Source organism: Melanaphis sacchari, unplaced genomic scaffold, assembly GCF_002803265.2.
Source record: "Melanaphis sacchari strain LSU unplaced genomic scaffold, SCAv2.0 Contig13_pilon_pilon, whole genome shotgun sequence".
Classification (NCBI taxonomy): Eukaryota; Metazoa; Arthropoda; class Insecta; order Hemiptera; family Aphididae; genus Melanaphis; species Melanaphis sacchari.
This window is the reverse complement of record NW_020270588.1, coordinates 26,037-49,825: the sequence shown is the minus strand read 5'-3', so window position 1 is coordinate 49,825 and position 23,789 is coordinate 26,037. Positions and strand designations below refer to the sequence as shown.

Here is a 23,789-nt window from a genome sequence, read left to right as displayed (position 1 = left end):
TTTGTCAATACAAGACTATCAAAAGTCTTAAAGTTTAACGATTTTAGCTAGATTTTTTTTTCTTCTTCATGTTTGAAACTATTGGGCTATCTAATGTTTATTTTAAATACATTTTATAGGAATAAACATTATAGACACTGGCTTATATTCCTCTACAAGCGTCAGTTTATAATACGCTAAATCGATGTTAGTAGATTCTCACACTTCACCATCTGATTTATTGATCTGTAAATGTATTGTAAACTCATCATTTTAACATACACTATTTTATTTACAAGAATAGATATAGTATTCTATTAAAGTAAATAAATAATGATTTCGTCGATAACACTTAATATAGCTTAATCGTTGCATATCGTATATACATTTCTCTGTATGTATATATTATAGGTACCTACATATCGGATTACATTTTTAAATTAATTGACTTCGTTTAAATGTGTATACAATCAAATACATAAAAATTAAATTTCAATTTTTGAACAAAACTCAAATAGTTTCTGTTCTCAGAGTAGGCAGTAAGTCTTCGGAGTGATATTTAATTTATTATAATTTTATAGTATGTGGGTGTCTTATTAAAATGCATAAACTAGCAAGTATATTATAGTTAGCAAAATATACGGATATATTATTAAGTTATTAATCCACGATAGTATAGAATCCAACTATACGTAAAATGCAACTCTAAGAATAGACCGTTGAGTATAATCTTAAACATTCTAGTATGTCCTAGACAAGGTTACGTGTTCTATAACACACACACACACACACACATAATATATTGTGTTATATACTATAAATACGATGTTTCCGATTTAGTATTAGTTTTAACCAATTGAGATGGAATGGTACTTATAGATATACCTAGGTGTAAACATCACACACGCATGCGATAGGCACGCATTACGAATAAGTTTACACATAGGAGGTATCTAAATACATCCTTAGCACGATTTTGCGTACCCAGATTTGGTCCGATAGCAATTTACATTACAATAGTGCGTGCGCGACTATGAAATATAGGCACGTCCTTGCGTTATACATATTAGCAGGTGCCTATATATACATATGTATCGTATATTATGTACCTATTGCACCTATATATACATATAATTCATAAGAAATAAAATAAAATATTTGAATTCATCCTTTTCCTATGTACGTACACAATATTATTGTGTACGTACATGGTTCATTGTCTGCCGCGCGTGTTGTACAATTATTATTATTTATCTGTGTGGCCAAAATATAATTAAAAAATATGACCGTTGGCCGAAAAATAGTAAAAGTTCCTGCTCTTTTATTATATTATTTATGGTTTATGTTGTTGTTATTATTGTTGTTGTTGTTATGGTTGTGGTTAGTATTATTATATATATAATCATGCAGTATATGAAAAAAAGGTTAAGGTCGTGGAGGTCTTATATACACATAGATTAGTACTATAATGCTTTATGAAACTACTAAGATGTGTACAATTTGTTCATGACCTTAACATTTTGACACTATGCGTTTGGGTCTTGTTGGAAATTTGAGCGTACACACGTCATCATTGACAATATGTGTAAAATCGGTGGGGTAGGTATAACGAAAAAAAAAACTAATAAAATTTATTTTAATGCCTTATGATTATGACTATACCTATTAGATTTACGTTAATCATAGATATTTCCTTGCATTTAATCACGGTCAATCGCAATAAACAGCCAAAATCTTTGAAGACCGTACACAAACCGCGCCATCCTTATTAAATATACCATAATTCACATTACTAGTAATACACTGAACAATAATATACTATTAAACTATCCACCATATAAATATATATAAATAAACTTTAAATGATACACAAAGCTGCGATACGAATACGAATATATTCGGCCCTTGACCGACTGATAGATCGATCGACTAAAAGGCCATAAATACTTAATTAATTGCAGATGTACCGTATTATATCGTGCATACAAATCGATGTCCGTACTAAAATATCAGCCTTGGACGTAATAATAATATTATTACTCTTCAAAATCACTGTACATTTATAAAAATCAAAACCTTTGACTTAAACAAATAATTTTGATTATATTACCTCTGATATTATGGCCGTGCATCTGTATTCAAATCACCAACAGGTTGTTGTTATCGTTGTCACTTGTCTATTTGCAGATGTTATCGTCAAGAAAATATAATATATATTATTATTATATTATATTGTACAATAATTATTAATATTCAATTCATATTTCGAAACTTATATTGTACAACAATACGGCATTGTAAATATATTTTATCTACATGGCCTGCAATGGTGATGGCACCAATTTACTGTTAAATGATTAATATGATTTTAAAAAAAAAATCCATGCGGGTACACAAATCAATAGTATTTATTTAGATAAAATACATCTCTTTTTTACATAGCCCCAAGGGCGCCCATATGGGAGGGGGGAAGTAAAATAGGGACATTTCCCCCCCTGGAAAATGTTTAAAATGTTGAAAAATTGTTTATACAAGATCTACAATGAATGAAGATAGACTTGATAGATTATGCATGATAAGCGTACATAGAGAAAAAGTTGATGATAAAACAAATGAATACATAGAACAAGTAATGAATATATTTGGTGTTGAAAAAAAAAAAATTTACAATTTTTATTTGTAAATCAATATTTTAATAAATTTATATTATTAATCAAATGAAAATTCAATAAATAACTTTTATGGTTTATTGGTTAAATAAATATTATTTCATAATTTTCCAGTTTGATATGGATAGCGCCCTTGCATAGCCATCATGCTTATCGAATTTGTAGTATTCGGTACTTATTTAGGTATTTATATAATATATTATATTATTATACTTGTAAATAAAACAGTTAATTTAAGTATAAAAAATGAAGTATAATATGAGCAAATGTGCCAACCTTGTTTGAAGGATACTCGATACAAAATAAATTTTCTTAAGTGTCCTTAATTGCGGAAATTCTGCACAAGTTTCGCATTCAACGATTATTGGATAATTAAAAATTAGATATTATATTATAATTACATACACATTGTATCCAATTAGGATACTGTTCGTGTTACTCGACACATTATTATGATAGTAGTTTAATCTTTCAAATGCTCAATGAAATCATTAATTTGTTAAATTAACAGTGTTTTATTATTATTATTATTATTATTATTATTTAATGTGTGAACTATGTGTGTATATATAAAAAGTATATATGGTACGATGGCCATTACAACGAATGAGTCTATTTACTTTTCTAGTATAATAAATCTCTGTGTATTAATTACCAAATAAATGACTTGAATTATGATACATATACTTTTTTATTAAATATTATCGCATGAATTGGTCTTTCTAACCAATATACTAACGTTCACGCTTAATGAACCAAATCAAAGTCAATCGTTTTCAACTAAGGTCAATGCGATTTAAAATGACTTGGTGTAAAAATTTAACTCAAATGTTTATCGTTTACTCCACAATCTTTTTGTGTATAATGTACTTAAATGTGTGATTATTTCTTTTATTGACTATGATTATGTACAATGTACATTCCATTTTTAAAAAACGAATAAGCGTACATTGTTTATATTATTAGTTGATTCAAATTTATTATCCTAAATAAAAACAATTATTAGGGATATTTATTAGTTGAAGGTTTAAATATTACAATTTACTATGAATCGAGATATTTCTTATAACTTTTTTTCCATATGATAATTGTACATACAATTAAAAGATTTTAATAATATACAGTCTCATGGTATGATTGATTCATAAAGTAAACTATAAGTATCCAACTATAATTTAAATAATTTTTGTGCAATTATTATTTTTAAATACTTTTATCCGCGTACAATAAACAACTATAGGGTTATGGGCGTATTAGATACTGATACGTACGTATATTATTTACTAATTACTTGAACATTTTTCTCGCGTTTCAAAAATTCTGATTTAAAAACCTATTTAAGATATAAACTATTTCTAATTTCTGTTACAACCGCAGTATATAATTTTATTTTTTACTTACTGATTAAGTATTATGGATATTTCCTCTTTCGTTTCATAAAGTTTCAAATGTCAAGTTTAAACAAGTTTTTTAATCTAAACCTAACCTCTTTATTTTCTAGAGTTTTGGAATGAATGAAATCTGGTTAGGCCTGCTTTTTTATAAATGCATGTGATGCAATAACAAATATACATAAATTTAAAATATATCTTGAAAACGGATTCATAGCTATATCCTATTTCCCAGGACCACCCGGAGTTAACGAATTATAGGGCAATAAAAATAAATAATGCATTATATTATAATCATCAGTTAACCTTTCTACAATTTACTAACCGAACGCGTTTTATTTTCCAACACACTTCTAGGATACGGAAATGATTATTTTTAGGCCTAAGGTCAACACGTAAATAATAATTACGATAAGATGATGCTTAATTTGTTATGCAAAGTTGCTGCAGCAATCAAAAGGGCTACAGAAATCCATTTTTAAATCGTAATCCCAAATAAGATAATTACCTGTATATATCATGAGCGACTATGTAAATTGAAAAATATTTGGCAACAGCTATTAAATTATACCTTTGAGAAGTCGTTGATCATATTTTTTGGTGAGACCGCCTTAATCGTTAAACATTTATATAGGTATCTCAACATTGCATTTGCACTTCCTTAAATTATTCATTTTATTAAGTACTTTTAGTATTTTATAATAATTTAAAGTAAAAATCATAGAAATGTAGTATAAAAAATAATATTATCCAAAAGTGTTTTTATAACGAAATAATGCTTGTAAAAAATAATATTAAATTGCGATTTTAAATCAAATTCGATACATTATTGTTAAGATTGATCTAGAAAATTTGGATTTTAATTTTATTTTCTAATAGAAGTTTTGAAATGTTGTAATGCTGGAATTACAATTTATTGAATTTAAAAACGTTTATCTTTCATATTATATTGAAGTATAGGGTACCATATTTATTATTGGTGTATCAAAAAAAAAAAAAAAATTGAGTAACTTACTTTACTTTATAGTAGGTTTTTAGTGTACACCGTCATTGATTTAGTCATGGATATTGTAAGTACAATTTTAGTACATAGGTGATCAAATGGTAATTTTCCTCACGTCTGAAAATTGTTCATCATGCCACTGCAAATAGTAGCCCAAAATTGAAAACCAAATTGACAATTTATAACACCTAATTAATTACGTGTTTTAGTGTATATTTTAGAATTCAAAAGTAATTTATTTTATAAATTACGAAAAAAAAAACAATACTTGAATAATTAGACAAAATTATGTTTTTACCATTTTCCTATTATTGTTCGATTGTTTTTGATTTCGCACTTATTAAAATGACTTAAAATGACCTAACCATGTTAATTGTCAATTATATTGAATTTACTACTGTGTATCGGATAAAATCTTTTGGTCAAATGTTGCTTACATAAAAATCATTGTAAAACGAGCTACTATAGCTTCCTTGCTCCACTTAGAATCTAAAATAAAAAATAATTAATAAATAATTAAGTTTCTGCACTTTGGTTTGTATTTCCGTCAAATTGTCGTGGAATTCGATTAAAAAAATTTATTTAACTAGGTTATCTTATAACATAATATTACACTTATCTTAAAAATGTATCTATTTTTCAATAATTTCTTTTCTTATATTATTTATACAAAACACCTATAACATAAATACGAAAATACCTTATTGGTTCAAGTACATCGGTTTTTTCTCAACAAGAAAATTTTTTTCAAATCTAACATCAAACAAATCTAAGACATATTAGTACTATAATAATATCTATTTTTTTCCCCGAGGAATCGAAAACGTCTGATCATAGTGGACATATTATCAAATTTTAATTAAAGACGGACTTTCCAACAAGAAGATAAAAATGTGCATATTATTCTGCTGGCAATCCTGTAGGCCAGATTTTTGACATTTAAATGTTTCAAATAAAAATATGCTAATAAACGAGTTATGAACATGTTATCCCAATAACCAACATAACTGACTATAGATACCTATAGACATGCCGCATATTATTCGAGTTTCGTACTACTATATTATAATATAATAAACGTACGTATACGACCGTCTATACTTCAGAGGAGCTGCAACGTGTGCTCGTATGTTTAGCCTTGACTCTTTGTGCATGTGCATTGTAAAAAACGGTGTCATTCAAACCTTGCAAAGTGTTGCTTTGTAGATCATATTTCTGTTTTTTTTTTTTTTTTAACGACATTACTTTTCAAATGTTTCCTTATTCGATTTTAGGAATAATATAATAGAACTTGGGTATTAGTAAAATAATTAAATCAACATTAAAACCAACATTTCACACTAATTTTTTCGTTTTCAACCAATTATACATCATAAAATATTAGAATAATTTTTTTACTAACTATGAAACTATGACCAATGAAATTTTATAGTTATTATGTTTTACGCATTTTAAATGTATTTTGAAAAATATTATATTGCTGGTAATTTTTGCAACTAAAATATAATAATTTGTGGGCTGTATTAATTTGTATTGTACACTCCAAAATTATTTTGAATTATTTCAATTATTATTTGAATTCATGATGCATTTCAATAGGTACACTACTATGGTAAATACGTTTTTTATTAGAATCACGTTTCTTTTTGTTTTTATTGAGTTTTACATGAATAATTTTTGTTATAATAATATTTTAACTATATTTTTTAAATATTTTTATTTTTTAATGGTTTTACAATTACATGTTTTATATGTAATAATTTTTTCCAGTCATAAACTTACAAAATATTAACTCTTAAATAATCCTTTAATAAAATGGATATAAATAGAACTTTAAATGTCGTTTTTGAAATTAAATATTACAAGTACTATTTATCCTATACTATTAGAAATAACCTGCTGACTTTTGATTTTAATAGTTATCATAAATTATAATAGGTACACTTAAAATGAAATGAGTTTAAAAAATTGTTATTCATTTTAATCAACCATTTTTTGTACACTTAAAAATCTCAATTTCGACAAAAATGCATTTAGTACTACTATTTCATTATTTTTATAAAATGTTGAATTTTATGTACTTGCTTATAATTTGTACATAGGTATCTACTGTCTTTATTCGTATGATGAAATCTAATAATTCGGAGAATAAAGTTATGTATTCCTCACTTCTGCTTATCTTTAGTATTTTTATAAAAATGTATAAGCCAAATTATAACTAATATTACACAAAGGCTTATATTTTAAGACATTTATATTATAGGAATAAGAATCGTATGCAAATATTATAGTAAAACATATTACATTATTGGGTCAAGGTATACATTTTATATTTGAATATATCATTAAATAACCACACAGTCCTGCGAAATATTTTATTTTATTTTTTTTTTTTTTGTTTGTATAAGAATACCTGAACCTTATAGATCTTAATACGCAAAATTCAAATCTGAAATCCGTTTATCTCTATTACGTCTAGTTTTTTTACAATTACGATTTAAAGATAGTATAACATTTACATATAAATAATATATGCAATAAAAATAGACACTAACTGGTTTCCGTTATGAAGTAAAACACCTTTTAGACTTCTTTTAGATGAATCTATAAACAAACTCCATTCATTCACATCATATTTACCTAAATATTGAATTAACCCAGAAATATTTTTAAAAATACAAGTGGTCCTTCCTTTAAAAGAATTATTTGTATTCCATTTCATGATTCTTGTACCAATAAAAAGTAGTACCTTTTGTAAGTAATTTTTTTTCTTTGAGTCTTGTATCCAAAATTTCAACTGCCTCTTTAGTAAGGATTAAGTCAGGTACTAAATCATTTAATTCAAATTGATCGAACAATTTTGGAGCATTTGTAGTTTCAAGTTGAAAGTCTTCATCATTATTTCTAAGATTGTCATCGGAATCTAAAGAAGTATCGTGGTTTGAAATAGTTTTGAAATTTTCTGATGGTATAGGTACCTACTGGTAATTCTAGGCCATGTGGTATAGGTCGTAAAGCAGAAGGTAAATTTGGATAAATTAGCTTTGATTTATATTTTTTATTATAACCGAAAATATAAACAATACAAAAATAGCAATCGTCAATATGATTTTTTAGTTCTCGCCAAACCATTGGTACTACAAAAGGCATTGATAAACGTTAACCTCGTTTCCAATTTCAAAAACTTTCAACACAGGATCGGCAAGCAATATAGGGTACCCATGATTTATTTTGATCTAAATGAATACCAAAGTATTCGTGGTATATATTTTTAACAAAATTTGTTATGTTATTTCGTTATTTCATTATAATTTGAATTGTTTTTACAACATCTTTTTTTTAATATTTTATATATATTACAAAAAAAAAAATCACCCGTATAAAATTTTAAAAATGTGATGTAGAACTCGGATATTTTATAAAAAATAAAATAAACGGAACTATAGAGAATAAACATCAATTTTATGAGTTTAAAAATATATTTAATAATTGAACTACTATATAATAAACAATTTAATAAAGATAAGATTAAATAGTTTTAGTAAAGTATAAACTACATAATATTAAGTTTATAATAATAATTCGACTTGAGAATATACCGCATATTATTGTATGACTATACAGAAAATACAATATTTAAAATTTTAAAATTCAAATTGTAGAAAAACTAGACGTGCTAGAAAAAAACTAATTGCATATTTAAATTCAGCCCGTTAATATCTATTAATATAAGTGCAAAAAGTTAAGACAGCAAAGTAGTCATAGGGCTGTGGGCTATTAATGATAAATATTTTATAAATTGTAAATAAACCTATGGATGAACAGTAAATACAACAATTTTTTATGATACGTGAATAACAATAGGTAAAGAAGATTTTTATAATTTTTACAAAAACTATTTATTTATTTATAAATATATATTTTTATTATTATTTCTTCATTAATAATTTAATTGCAAATAAAGTCAATCGCATGTATGTTTTAAAAGTGTGGTTGTATTCTGCGCCAGACATTTATTCAAAGAAAGTGCCACTGGTTGAATACGGGGAGAAAAAGTAATTCACCTTGATTCGGGTCTATGCACTAGGTACTGCAGAACGTGTACGCTATTTCGTTATTAGATCATATAGGTTAAGGGCAATCAAATCCAGATGAACTCACGACGGCGAGTAGTTAATGTAGCGATAAAAACAACAAAGACAATATATTTTCTTTGAGCAGAAAAGCATTAAAAAAAAATTATTCTTCATTACAATACGTTGAAGAGTAAAGCATGAGCATGGTTTTAGAATGATCAAAACAAATCGTGCAACGATGAACCCTAGTCTCTATACTTTGAATAATTATAGAATACAACACGCCTTTCTAAAAATTTCAAGATTTATTTCGAAAACTCGTTGAACTCACACGCTGATACGCTGATATTTAGGCTCGGAGCTAAAGAGGCTATAGCAGTATCTTTTAGATATGTTAAAATAATAACATTCATTTTTTCAGTTAAATTAAAAAAAAAAATTATATTGTTAATATAAAATTATATAATAGATATGAAATAACGTATCTTCATAATAAAAACTTTAAAATAGAGGTTCCAATAAAAAAAATAGTCACTAAACACCAAAATCTTTAATTCAAGCCTGCTGATGTTATAATCTTTAACGATTCTATTACCTACCATTAAATGATCAAGTTTTTTATGAATCAGAATAACTCACATTTTTTAATCATATAATCTCATTAGTAAAATGAGTAAAATGTATAATGTATGTATAACTATACTAAATGTGTAGATTGTTGGTTTACTAATAATGTTTGGGTATATAATTCATACACAATATTTTATTACAAATAAATACACATTAATTGATTAGATACTATACTTTATTGTCGACGACTAAAAATCACATAACCTATCCTTATTAATACAATACACATACCTACATTACAAAAGTAATCAAAGTTGCGTGACTACGGGCTAGGATTCAGAATTATTATTGACATGATTTGAATGGCTAATTATTTTAGTACGACTTTTGTTATCATGGTCACTAATTTATCATTGTTGATATTTTGGAGTATAATATAATCTTACTGAGAATAGTGATAACTGTGTAGTTTTAGTTATATTATTAAATTTATTAAATTATTTAGTGCTATGTGTTATAGGAGTATAATATATTATAACCTTTTTGCTAGTATTTATCATGTATAGTTTATAGATAATAATATAATCGTTTTAGAAACTTCAATTACTATGCACAACGCATCGCATTTTAAAACTATAGGTAATTATTGTTTATATTTTACTATAGAATCGTAAATTAGTGTCCTAGTAAACACTGCATGAGTAATGACTATGCATAGAATGTAATTTTATGTATTAGTTTACATACCTAAAAATTGTTATATATTTTATTATAATGTTCAAGAAGTCATTTTATTTTTGGCAACATCTATCAAGTAGTGTGTTGTAAACTTCAGAAATAATTTTTGAAGCCAGATATTTTTTTTTAATTCAAATAATGTCATAGATATAAGTACATAACGTAGATGTGAGTCTTAAAAATCATTATAAAACGTGACCAATTGAGGGTGCCCTATTATGCACCTCACTTCACTGTATTCGTGCCTACGGTGACTTAATGCTTATGATATAACAAAATTTAAAACTTAATTATACTAAATATGCTAAATTCAATAGCGTTTCCATGAAATTATAGTTGTTATTTCTTATATTCACAGCTTAAGATTTTAAAATTAAAAATTTTGTTTAAGATGGTATCAGCCTTATTTTATTGATTTTAAAGAATATGAACACATTATAATAATATAGCTTATAAATATTGAAACAGTTAATCAAAAATCGATAACACAATTGTTATTAAACATCTTATTTGCTGTATCATTTAGGAGTGCCAGCATTATCATTAAGATAATTATATTTGACGCATTACTTAGAATTGCAAAACTATTTTGAACCTAAATTACAACATATAGAATCATAGTCTTTACCACAATAGTTATCTTATCTTTCTAACACGAGGGAAAGTCTCAATACATAATTGCGTCATAATAAATAATAGTGTAATATTGATGTAGTTATTTATCATGTATGCATTTCAGTTTCTACATACAAATTAATTTGTCCGATTAAATGTAATTTGGAAATATATAATTGGAAAATTGCTGAAATTTTGTATTTATTTGCTTGCTATTGCAGTATTGCATTGATTTACATACTTCTTATTTATCTATGCTTAATAAAATCCATATCCACTAAGCATATGAATCTGTTAAAAACAAATATAATATTATTCATATGTTATTCATAATTGAATTATATTCACATAAAAGTTTTATGGAAAATAAAATCAATATCTTTTCAAGAAACTATTAATTTTTTTATAGTCTTCATTTCGCGTAAGTACGATTTAAATTAATATTTATAACTTATCAAATCATTAAAATCGCAAAATATACAAAAACAAAATACCATCCTGGTACATCTTCACGCAATATTATGCATAAAATAAATAATTAACAAGTTTCTAAAATTTCCCAGCATATTTTAATACAAAAATCGTGCTCACATGATATCCATATCGTATCTATTCGATGCCTGTTTATTAATAACAGAATAATAGTATGTTATTAAATTTTTGATCATTACTATTGAAGGTAAAATTGAATGACCTTTAACTTTACAAACGACGAAATAACGATTAAAAAAATATTTAACAATAACACCCACGCTAAAATGTGTGATTAATTGATGGCTAATGTAAAAATGTTCTTTAACACTGCCTTGGACCAGGAACTAGTTATTAATCAGGATGTTTCAAAGGGACTAACTAATATCTAGAGATAAAATTGAAAATTAAACACATCAACAGTTTTTAAGTACATTTTTTCTAAATTTCAAAATTTGTTAATTCATTATAACGTACAGTTTTCATCACTTTTGTTTACAAATTTATTGGTTTAAATAATTTGTAATCGAAAAATAATTTTCTTTGTACAATGTATTTATAATATTATTATTAGGTATTTATCAATTCATATATCATAATATTAACAGTAAGAAGCATATCCGATTTTTAATAAAAAATTGTGATCTGGAAGTTGATAAAATGCACTCTATAATTATAATAATGAATAATAATTAATGCAATATTGCAATGATATGAATGTATATATGCATTAATTATATTAATTTATTTAATAAAACAATTAATATAGATTAATATTTTTTACTGATTCTAAAATTAAATCAAACCATAAGGTACTTTCAACCATAATTTGTAAATACGAATCTGTTTAACAATTCACACGATTCATTAAAAATTATTATAAACAATGAAAAAAGTACTTAGTACCCCTACTACAATCGAGCACTACGCAGCAAATATTATACAATTACCAGTATATTTTGTTCATCTCTTTTTGGAATACTCTATCAAGTTGGTCAACTGGTCAAGGGCACTTAACATACGCTATTTTTTTTTTTATAAAATTCCGTTAAATTTCCATTTCACTAAGCAACTGGAAATTATTACATCACAACACTGCCGTTGACCCCGAACATTACTTACCTATAATAGATTATTATTACTAGAAACTGTAATTTGAAGTTCGACATAATCGATTATGCTCATAAACTTGACACGGTTTATAAGGCAAAAACTAAGTTTCAATTTATTGTTTTTTGGAAAAAATATAAAAACGCTATTTATTGTCATAAAAATTATAAAAGCCTGTTTAAGCGTTAACTTTTACGTGTCTATTAAAAAATTACTAATTCATATTAATTAAAATAATATATCTTACATATTTCGTGCTCCTATTAACTTACATGATAAGTAAATAAAAAACCCTATCATAAGTAAAATTTTCTTTTTTGACTTGTAAATCATGACTCAAATGCGCACCGATCTCTAGTTACATGATAAAATGTTTTCATTATGCTTATATTTTTTAACATATTTTTAAATATTTTATTAATGTAATTTGTAAAACTATTCAAGTGTAAATTAATGTATAATAATAATAATAAAACCATAATACGATTAGACACGAAATGAATTATGTACAACATAGAACACTTATTAATTATACACATCATAATTCATAAAATAATATATTAAATACATAATTTATACATTTTAAAATAAATAATATTAATAACATATTATGATCATTGATCATTGTTGGTTTGATTAAAATATTTTAGTTTTTTCTTTTTTCAAATAAACATTAATATATTTATTTTTTAATAATTAATAAGTTAAAGTAGAACTTAATATAATTATTATTATTACTTTTATTATCGTATTAACACTGAAAATTATGATGTATCAATTATCTGTCTATTAATATTTTATTATAAATTCTTTCAACCCCCAGTATAGTCAAACAATTATGTAGAATTTTATGAATTTTTATACATATTTTAACCTAGTTACACAATATACTATATTTTATTTGGAAAAAAGTATTATTTTTTTAGTACATATTGTAAAGAATATTATAATTTATAATGTTCAGTATGTTGTTTATGAATACATAAATAATTTGTCACGCAATTGTTTTGAGATTTTATCAACTAAAAAAGGGAAAATTGATCAATCGTGACGCACCACATCACTCTCAATGATTTCATAGAGAGCTTCAGCAGATTTAATCTTCGGTTCGAGCTAGAATTAATATTAAATACGATATTTGCTATTATTAATGGCAAATTGGTGATGTTCGAATAACAATTATTTATAACGGTTAAGGAGTTAGACAAAGATATTTTTGAATTTTACAAAATAATTTCAGGTACTGAAAGGAGCTATTGCTAATTACTATATAGTAATTACAATTTACGTAGTACAATTTTCTTTCGATTTGATATGATAATTTCACTCTGCATATTAAAAGTCCTTTTTGATTGTGCGTTTAATATCTTAACATTTATTTTACCTGCCTACAGACTTTTCATTACTACTTAATTTTTGAGTTAAACATGTTTATGTTTATTCTAAATTGCATATAACCCGAGAATAAATTTGTAATTTATTAGAAACTTTAAGTTTTTTCATAATTAAAATATAATATATTGTATTCAGTTCAAAAGTCCAAAACCTCCTAAAATTCCAATCCATCAACAATAATTGAAAACGTTCTCATGTACGTACGATTATATAACTTTCATTAAATCTATAATTTATAGACAACCCATTTCAATTATGTATATTATAATAGTCAACATTAAATTGATGAATCATTAGTATATAACGGCCACTGGCTACGGGTTAACCATTAGCCCGAGTCTATAGGCACCGCATATAATGCTTTGTAGGAGCGCCCATAATCCAACTCAATTGCATGGAATTTTAAAATGAGAATCATCTTGTAAAAATAATTAAGAAACATCGACGCAAATGTTAGCCCAAGGGTAAATCGCAGGCCGGATATAATTCTTTTTTTTAAGTATTTCTTGAAATATAAGTTATAATAATAACAGTAGGTTCATACACATACATGCATTTTAATAATGCATTTTAAGATATACGTTTTACGCGCTTATAATATTCATTATAATATCGTTGAAATGATGGATAGTGGACACTGACATAATATCTAATTTCATAGGAACTGAAAAAATTAAAATTTCTTTAGAAAAATAACTATTCTAATTCATCGATAAAGGTTTTTTTTTTTTTTGTAAAAATAATTTTTATATTATAAAGTTAATGTTACATAATAAGTAATTTATCCATTTAAAAGTCGTCTATAATTATGTTTGCTCACTATCTTACTGACCGACCTATCATTATACATATTTTGAATACAAGAAACTTAACATTACTTGTATTTATACTTATTTTTTTATAGCCTTACAACATTTTTACTTTAAGTATCATGATTATTTTTATTATCAATTTGAATTTTAACTATAGGTTATTGTTGTAGAGTATAAGAAGCATAGATATAAAAAAATACCACATTTTTGGATGCCTGTAATACTCATATATATATATTTTTTTTTTTTTGTTAATCTGTGTAAAAAATCCTTCTTGATCCCTACAATTTTGTACAAAACGTGTATATACTCTTAAATTAACAAGTACGTATTTATATATAATAATATTTTAATCAAAACATTTTTTATCTTTTAAATTATATATTTCACAATTAAATATTATTTTATAAGCTAGTTATTAATTTTCTGATTTGTTGAGAAAATATGTTGGTTTATGTGTTATTGATGAGATTTTTTTCATATAAATCTGTAATTTTTGGAAAATCTGTAGATAATTAATGCAAAATAATAATGAATATACAAGAAAATTAATTTATAAATCTAGCTTATATTTTATATGACATAAAATAATTTTAGTCACCAACATTTGTTTATTGTAAATAACGTTTTCTATTGATTAATTCGTATAAATAATTATAGCTCATATTTTATTAATAAATTTAAAATTTTATATTACTTTTTATAAAAATATTAACAAAAAGACAAAAATATAAAAATTATATCGAGTAGATAAAAAGGTAGTATATTTCTTTAAGTTGGAGAAGTATAATAATATGGGGTTTAGATCAAGTTCATGATAAATATGATTTCAGATTATTATTAGAAAATAATATTAATAACACTAAATATAAATTTTATTCTCTTATTTTGGAGGATTATAGATCACCTTTAAAAATCATAAATCAAAATAAAAAAAAATCCAATCACTCATAAGCAGATTATGTTATGATAATGTTACACATACATTATATTTAATAATAATTACAATTTATTTTCAATATATATTTATTTATTTAAATAAAATAACATTAACATTTTCTATCTGTAATATTTATGTATAATAAATAAGTTTGGTAATAAAATATAACATCATGAATAACATGATGGTGGCCCGGCAGCGTGGAAACCTTATTGCAGTTTTATCAATCATGTACATTAAAAATACGTTAATCTCTCTTGGCTTTAACATATCCTTATAAATTAACTATAAATTACATACTTAAGTACCTAACTTATTGTTTCAAAAATTGTAAACTAGCCAGTAGCCAATACTTATATTTTCAATAATTAAAATTAAGCCTAATATGTTATATAACATGTTTCCCAATGGCTTGTGTCGCCGCGGGTAATTTATTAATAAAATGGTACAATAAGTAATTTTAATTATGAATAAATAAATGACAGAAAAAGTGAAATTGGGAAAATACTTAGTAGTTCTACCTCGTTACTCAAGACAAAATATTCCTTCTAACAACAGAATTAACTCGAAATTATCGGTAATACGAATTTTTTATTCCATTTAAACTTAAGAGTTCCGAGTAACCATATGCGAAGTATCACCTATAAAATATTTGATTTAAAACTATATATAAATATGTATGAATTAGCATATATTAGCAATAATACCTTTATTTTTTATAAATACCAAAGATAACAATAAATACAAAAAATTATAAAATATTCACTTCTATGTAATAAAGAATTATGAAATTAAAATAAGTCTCATTATTCAAGTATTAAGACATGGAATATATTTACTGAAAACTCACAATTTAATAAAATACTTCATCATTAATTTAATACTTAGACACATTTATTATTTCTTGAGGTTTAAAAATATATTTAAAATAAATTAATGTAAGCCAGGTTATTATAATTATTATCTAGAGGCAAAACATAAATGTATTTGCTATTTTTACTTGATGTGTTCAATCTTCAATATGTACTTAATTATTTATATTCCATTATTTAAAGACTACAGTGACTTGCATTTGATTTCACAATGTACCTACATAAAGTTACATGTCCAAAAGAATCATCCGAGCTCTTTTATATAGATAACAAAAATATTATTGTTAACATTATTTGTTAAGTTATTCACATAGCACATAGTTTCTTCTTCAACTACAATCATATATACCTCAAAACAAATAGAACACGTGTTTTCATTTTACTAATATCAAAATATTTATTTTATTTTCAGGGAACTCATTCTATATATTCTCAGCATTAGTATTATTCCTCGTGGGCACTATTACAATAGTATACACACCATTTAACATATTAATGAATGAGGTAAGTACTTATTAGTTATTTTGTAATCTTATAGAATATTAGGTAATTACACGCATTACCTATATATAGTCATATAGGTAGACAGTAATATTGTAAACATACCAAACCAAAATACTAACATATTGCTTACGAAAAAGGAATATAAATGAAATATTGTCTTTAACAATATTTGGTCCCATAATATTGATTTTTGCACAAAATACTCGACGTCTCGATCAACGTAAAAATTTTTACCTACACCATGTTTGTATTTAAAGAAAACAAATTACTAATTTACAAGCTATTTCGGAAAGTCGTTATTAGTTTTTTTTTTATATAATTTCAAACATAACATATATGGAAAAAATTATAATTCTTTGCGTGCGATGAATGGATATTTAGTGAGCATATACGATTATCAGTGGAATACTATTAAAATTTAAATAACATACCATTACAACGTAATAAGGATTCAAGAGCCTATTTTTTTTTTTTTTTTAAATAACATAGGAACACATAATATGTACTTATCACGAAAATTGAAAATCCACAAACTTCGTTACAATTAAAGAGTTTTAGATATCATAACTTAAATAACATATTTTAAGTACTGCAGAGAAGCTAATAACTAATACAATTATGGGTGTCAAATATTTAAAAAATAAATTTAGAGCAAATTTATAATTTATATTTACTCCTTTAAACTATAAGTAGGCCATTTATTGAACCATTTTCTAATGTTAACTTTATGAAAAACACAAATAAACTGGAAATAAAACGTAATATTAAAAATCTAATTATTCTATAGCTTTCCAATCACCGACCACAAAATATTACATTTAAAGTAATAATTATAGAATTAAAAAAACAATTTGATCGGAGCTTAACGAAACAAAAGATTTTATAACAATAATACAAATTCATAGTTAAGAAAATAAAATTTCTAGTAATTTCTAAATAAATTTCAATAATATTCCTCACTTATATAGCGTTTCGCTAATACCTATATTTCTTCCGTGGATTGTATGTTTATATCTAAGGTTTTGGCGTATCACACATTAGTTAAGTAGCGTTCTTTTTTAGGAACATCACAATTTACAATATTTTCTTGTTATTCGATCTTCGGACAACTATTTTCACTATTTTAATGGACATGCATTAATTCAGTATTCGAATATTACGCCCATAGGAAATTAGAAACGTGTAGGATCTTAATTAATTTGATATTTATATTATTTATTATACATATGTGTATAAACTATATATATATAAACACTACCGCTATATATTATATTATAATCGTTCTATACGAAAATCCAACTCAGTTGGTGTCCACTTCAGAATATGCAGCAGACAGCGTGGCGTGTTCAAAATATATTGCATGCACTTTAATGTGATACACGTCCTGTGTGAATCACTCCGTAATAAAATATTCATTTATATAAAGTTACGACAGTCGATAAAGCTTAAGATATGTTAACAGCCCACTGATAATCCATCGAAGATGTCTTGAATACATCAAAGTAACCGAATATTTTTCTTTTCTATTATATACTACTATACTAGTATCTATACATACCTATTATTTTTTTATCTAAAGAAAACCTGTATTGCCCACAGGTGTCTTATTAATTCAGTATTACTATTATAATACTACTACACCACCAACAAAACTATTACCTTTTTCTACTTTATTATATATATTACTTATACGATTACTACAAATCTAACTCCTGCTACATTGAATCGGCTAAACTGGAATATTATTCAGCCGTTAAAATATTATGTATATATGTGTGTGTGTGTGTATTATACTATTGTGCAACTTATTTTAATGGTAAGTATATTATACATACATAATACACACAGACATAGCAACATTTAGCTCAATTAGGTGCAGACTATACTATATATATATAATATATAAAGTGCACACGTACTTAAAGCCTTAATATATTTGATTTAATTTTTTTTTTATTATTATTATTGTTTTTGAATTTTTGGTGAACACAATATATATATATATTATATATACTTTTACTATACTCTTACGTCTGTCAATAATGCATTAAAGTCAATGGTAGAATTAACGTCTTAATAAAATATTTATTATAACTACAATATAAAATATAAATACACACAGTTAACAACATACAACGATCATTTGTTAATCGTGTTGCTATTTATCACATAATATAATAATATAATATATTAAATTAAACAATATTATTATTGTTATTTTTTTTTTTTTATGTTGCATAAATAATTTTCTACAATCTTAGGTTTACACTTCGTAATAATAATTTATTATTATATCACATTTTATGATCTATACGCACATCGAAAGTCAATGAACTTGCCAAATTACATTAAAAAACATTTCGTGTTAAACTCCATAATCATAATTTATATATAATTTTTTTTGTTCCGACTTCTGAGTGCATACAAATATGTAAAAAATATTTTTTATTTTTATATAAATCTCTCCTACAACACATGCATATATTGATATGTCCTCATTAAACCACAATAATTACCAGTGTTTGGAAAGAACGTTGTTCATGAACGCACGTTCACATCTTCACGTTCACCGTTAGTGAACGATAAGCGAATGTCACACGTTTTTTCAAATAAAGTATGAACGCAAACGATATTTATATTTTTTTAATGAATTTGAACGATTTTCAAAACGCTCAATTTTTTTACTATTTATTAAATATATTATGCATAAAATGTATTGATTATTTTATTTTATATAATAATATTTTCCTTTTATAACTCCTATCATATATTTTATTTGATGACAAATTATTAAAATCTCATCTGTGTGCCTAGTGCTCTAGTATTTTTATAATTGTACAATTTTAAAATTCTTATCAAAATGTTTATGCTCTAAAGTTTAAATTGTGTTTTCATTTTTAGATTGAGACGTATATGTTTATGAATTTTTATATTGACTACAAGTAAATGATTTATATAAAAAAAAGTAATAACATTTAATGAACATATTCATTTTTCAATGAACGTGAATGTGAACGCGTTCATTGGAAAAAAACACGAACGTGAACAAATTCATTTTTTTAGTGAACGTTCCGAACACTGTTGTTCCGAACACTGTTAACGATTTAACAATCGTATCTAACTTAAATAAATGTTTTAAATTATATTTTGACAATTTGTATTAAAAAAGCCTTTTACGATAACTCTTTTACTTAAAATGTTGAATGGTAGCTACAAAAAATTATTATTTTTTTAAATCTTGTATGAGGGTTCGTTATTTTTTTACGATAACATTATTATATCATTAATATTTTTATTGTTAGTATGGTCAAAATATTAATGTATTTTATTTTGTATTTTTGATTTATAAGAGACTAAAAATGGTTCGTGGTCTACCAGCATATGAGTGGTGGAAGAATCCTCCTGATGAAGTTTTGCTTAGAGTGTACCTATTTAATGTAACAAACAGTGAACGATTTGAGAATGGAATCGATAGTAAACTGGAACTAAACGAAATTGGTCCAATAGTATTCAGGTAAGCAATAATATTTATTAGAAAATTATTTAATTTAATAATTAAAAACAAATATAGTATACATATATATTTTTTTAATCAAGAAAGAAAGAAATTTGAAATTTTCAAAAAAAAGCAATGATTGTTTCAATAATATTGTATAAAATATAATATGTTCGAATATTGAATGTAAAAAAAAATAATATACGTGTCAAATAAAAACTAAACGATTCTCATTTTATTTTTTAAATTGAATTATTCAAATAAAACCAATAAAAGAAAATTGAATAAATATATAATAATATTGTGTTAACATTTAAAAAATCTAACGACCTTTAAGTACGGTCTCACGATATCAGCTGAATGGATAACATTTAATTAAATCCCAAATATTGAATTGAGTCCTGCAAATACTTTTGAGTTATCGAAATTGAGTCCTACCATTATTCTTAGGTTATTCGAGTTGACTCCCTTTTTTTAATTGTTATGATAAGTATAAAAAGTCAATTATTTAAAAAATATTAAAAATAATAATAAATAAAGGTACTTTTTACTTAGAGAATATTTTTTATCAACAGTTATAGAAAAAAAACTAAAAAAAAATTGATAATTTGTCATACCTATAAATATTTCAAAAAGAGTTAAAATTTGTTGAAAATGTTATCATAATATAGATAGTGAAAATAATAATTTGGAAATTTCAAATACATACTTATCTTATTATTTTTGGAAATATAACAAAATATTAAAAATTTGTCACTGATTGTATAGGTAGTTATGACATTTTATCTTTACGGACTCAATTCAAAGATATTAAAATAATAAGCTAGACTCAATTCAATATCATCGATTATGCATCGTCTAATAAATTAGTACCTACATTTATTGTTTCCTAGATTTTGATATAAATTCCTTATTATTTCAATTGGTTCTTAAAAATAACAAACAGACAATAATTAGATGATTAAAATAATTATTAATTAATAAATCATACTGCTATACCAGTAATAAAAAATTAATTCTATGATTTCGAAACATTGTGCTATAGTGCGCTGACCAGTGACCACTTAACAAATTAATTAACTTGCACAATTTTTGGGTGTCTTATAGATTTGTTTGTATAACTGTCTAATAGCATTTAAACAATATGAAATTAATAATTTGTATTTACCTACACATTGTAACAGCAATATGCAATAGACGAGTAGTTAGAATATTAAAATTAATGATATAGTATGTACCGACAATTTATAAAACAAATAACAATTGATAATAAAACAAATTTTAAGACTATACAAACATTTAAGTCGTAACATTTCACCTACGAAGACAATGCGATGATAACATTCAAAGTCAAATATACAATATAATCTATTGATGCAGCCGTGCAGGTATCTCTATTGGCAGTATCAGGTAGATATTTGTACCTACACATTGTCATTGAACTTATTCAGTTGATACTAAGTAATGAATACATAATATATATATATATTATTATTTAAATTCATCGTAGGTTTGAAAACCAATAAAATTTTAAATGTAAACTCAATATTTCTTATGAACAGTTTTATTTTTTATTTATTATCTTGAAGCCCTTGAACTATGTTAAAAATGTATACATATCTATATTAATGACAAACAACTAACAATTCCTATTCATTTAGCAAAACGAATTTTTAACTATAAAACCATTTTTGTTGTTTTATTTTTTACAACAATTTACGGGAGATGGTAAACTGCGACAAAATTATACCTTTTCTAAAAGTCGATATGTAAACTGCGCCAAAAAAAAAATCTAACATTATACATTCTGCAACAAAACCGATAAGATACATTGTTGTACAAACTGCGACTATTCATTTTATACAATTTATTATATAATAAATGTAAATACTATATATATATACCGATACGAAAACACATATGCGTTAATCATTTAATTAGATATAGTGTATCTAATGTCTTAATATTTAGTATTAAGAACTAATATCTTAATTATGGTATAGATATGTATAGGTATACATTTGATTGGTGACCTACCTTCCTGATCGATAACGTTTGTACATCATTTGATATCTAATAACATAGACATATTGTTTTTAATAGATTCAAAAAAATTAAAATTGAAATAATAAATTAATAATACAATAATTATTGATTAGGTACTCTAATAAATGTATTTAATATTTTACTGTTCGTTCTTAAAATCTACTTTTTTTCTAAAATTCATACCTTGAAATTCGTCCATCTTCTTTCATTTGTCGTAGTTCGTTTATAAATTTGTATTTTTGAGTCGTTATTTTATTTCTTTGTTATACAACACCTTCTTCTGCACTTCTAATTTTTATATATGTATCAACTTGAATATTCTGTAAAACATCTATATATTTATAGAGTGATGGATGATAATGGTAAAACTAGGCATTAAATTTCGAATGAAATGATTCACACACATTATTCGTTATAATTTCTGATTTAGATCTCACAAAGAAGGAAGGAAAAGGGAACATTTTTTGCATATAAGTTTCTGTTAAATAGTCACAAAATTTTACTATTTAATCATTAAATTGCATGTAAGCAATTAAATCAAAAACAAATGAATCTTCGACTTCATCAGGTTCGAGAAATGGAAAACCAAAAATATAATTTAAAAATACTCCTTCATCTGTATCTTTTTCAATATAAATATAAGACAAGCCCAAATTTTGTAATTTTTTAAATCACGCTTAACCGAGATGAAAATTACTACTGTTTTTAGCCATAAACTGCGAACCACTTTGTGTATTCCAATCTCAAAATCAATTATAAAAATTTTTGGGTTAAGTATGAAACCTTCGATCAAACATGCATCACATAACTTACTAAAGAAACTTTCACAAGTCGATGTACTTTTATTGGGAAGCAATGCGCATGCCAGAGACATATATATACCACTTTGAAAGCTATGCAGTGCAAAATACTGATAAAAATATTTAGTACAGAATTGAAATGTTTTATTCACGAAAAATATTTTCCATAAAACACAAGTATTTTAAATTTGTAAGACATGTAAATATAATTATATTTATTTCCTTATCATTAATTAGTAAAAATGTTCATTATTGTTAGTTATTATATTCATATTTATTAGAGTTTCGTGTACTTCATTTAT

At 24.6% G+C, this 23,789-nt stretch overlaps 1 protein-coding gene across 3 annotated transcripts in view; it reads left to right on the top strand.

Annotated features, from left to right (window-relative positions):
• Positions 1 to 23,789, top strand: part of LOC112591629 (scavenger receptor class B member 1-like) — a 40,606-nt gene that overhangs the window by 10,921 nt on the left and 5,896 nt on the right. For all 3 annotated transcript variants that reach the window (XM_025335503.1, XM_025335501.1, XM_025335502.1), the window contains 2 exons: positions 17,054 to 17,145; positions 20,496 to 20,659. In XM_025335503.1, the coding sequence (XP_025191288.1) occupies positions 17,054 to 17,145; positions 20,496 to 20,659 (256 nt within the window). The remainder of the gene's footprint in view (positions 1 to 17,053; positions 17,146 to 20,495; positions 20,660 to 23,789) is intronic.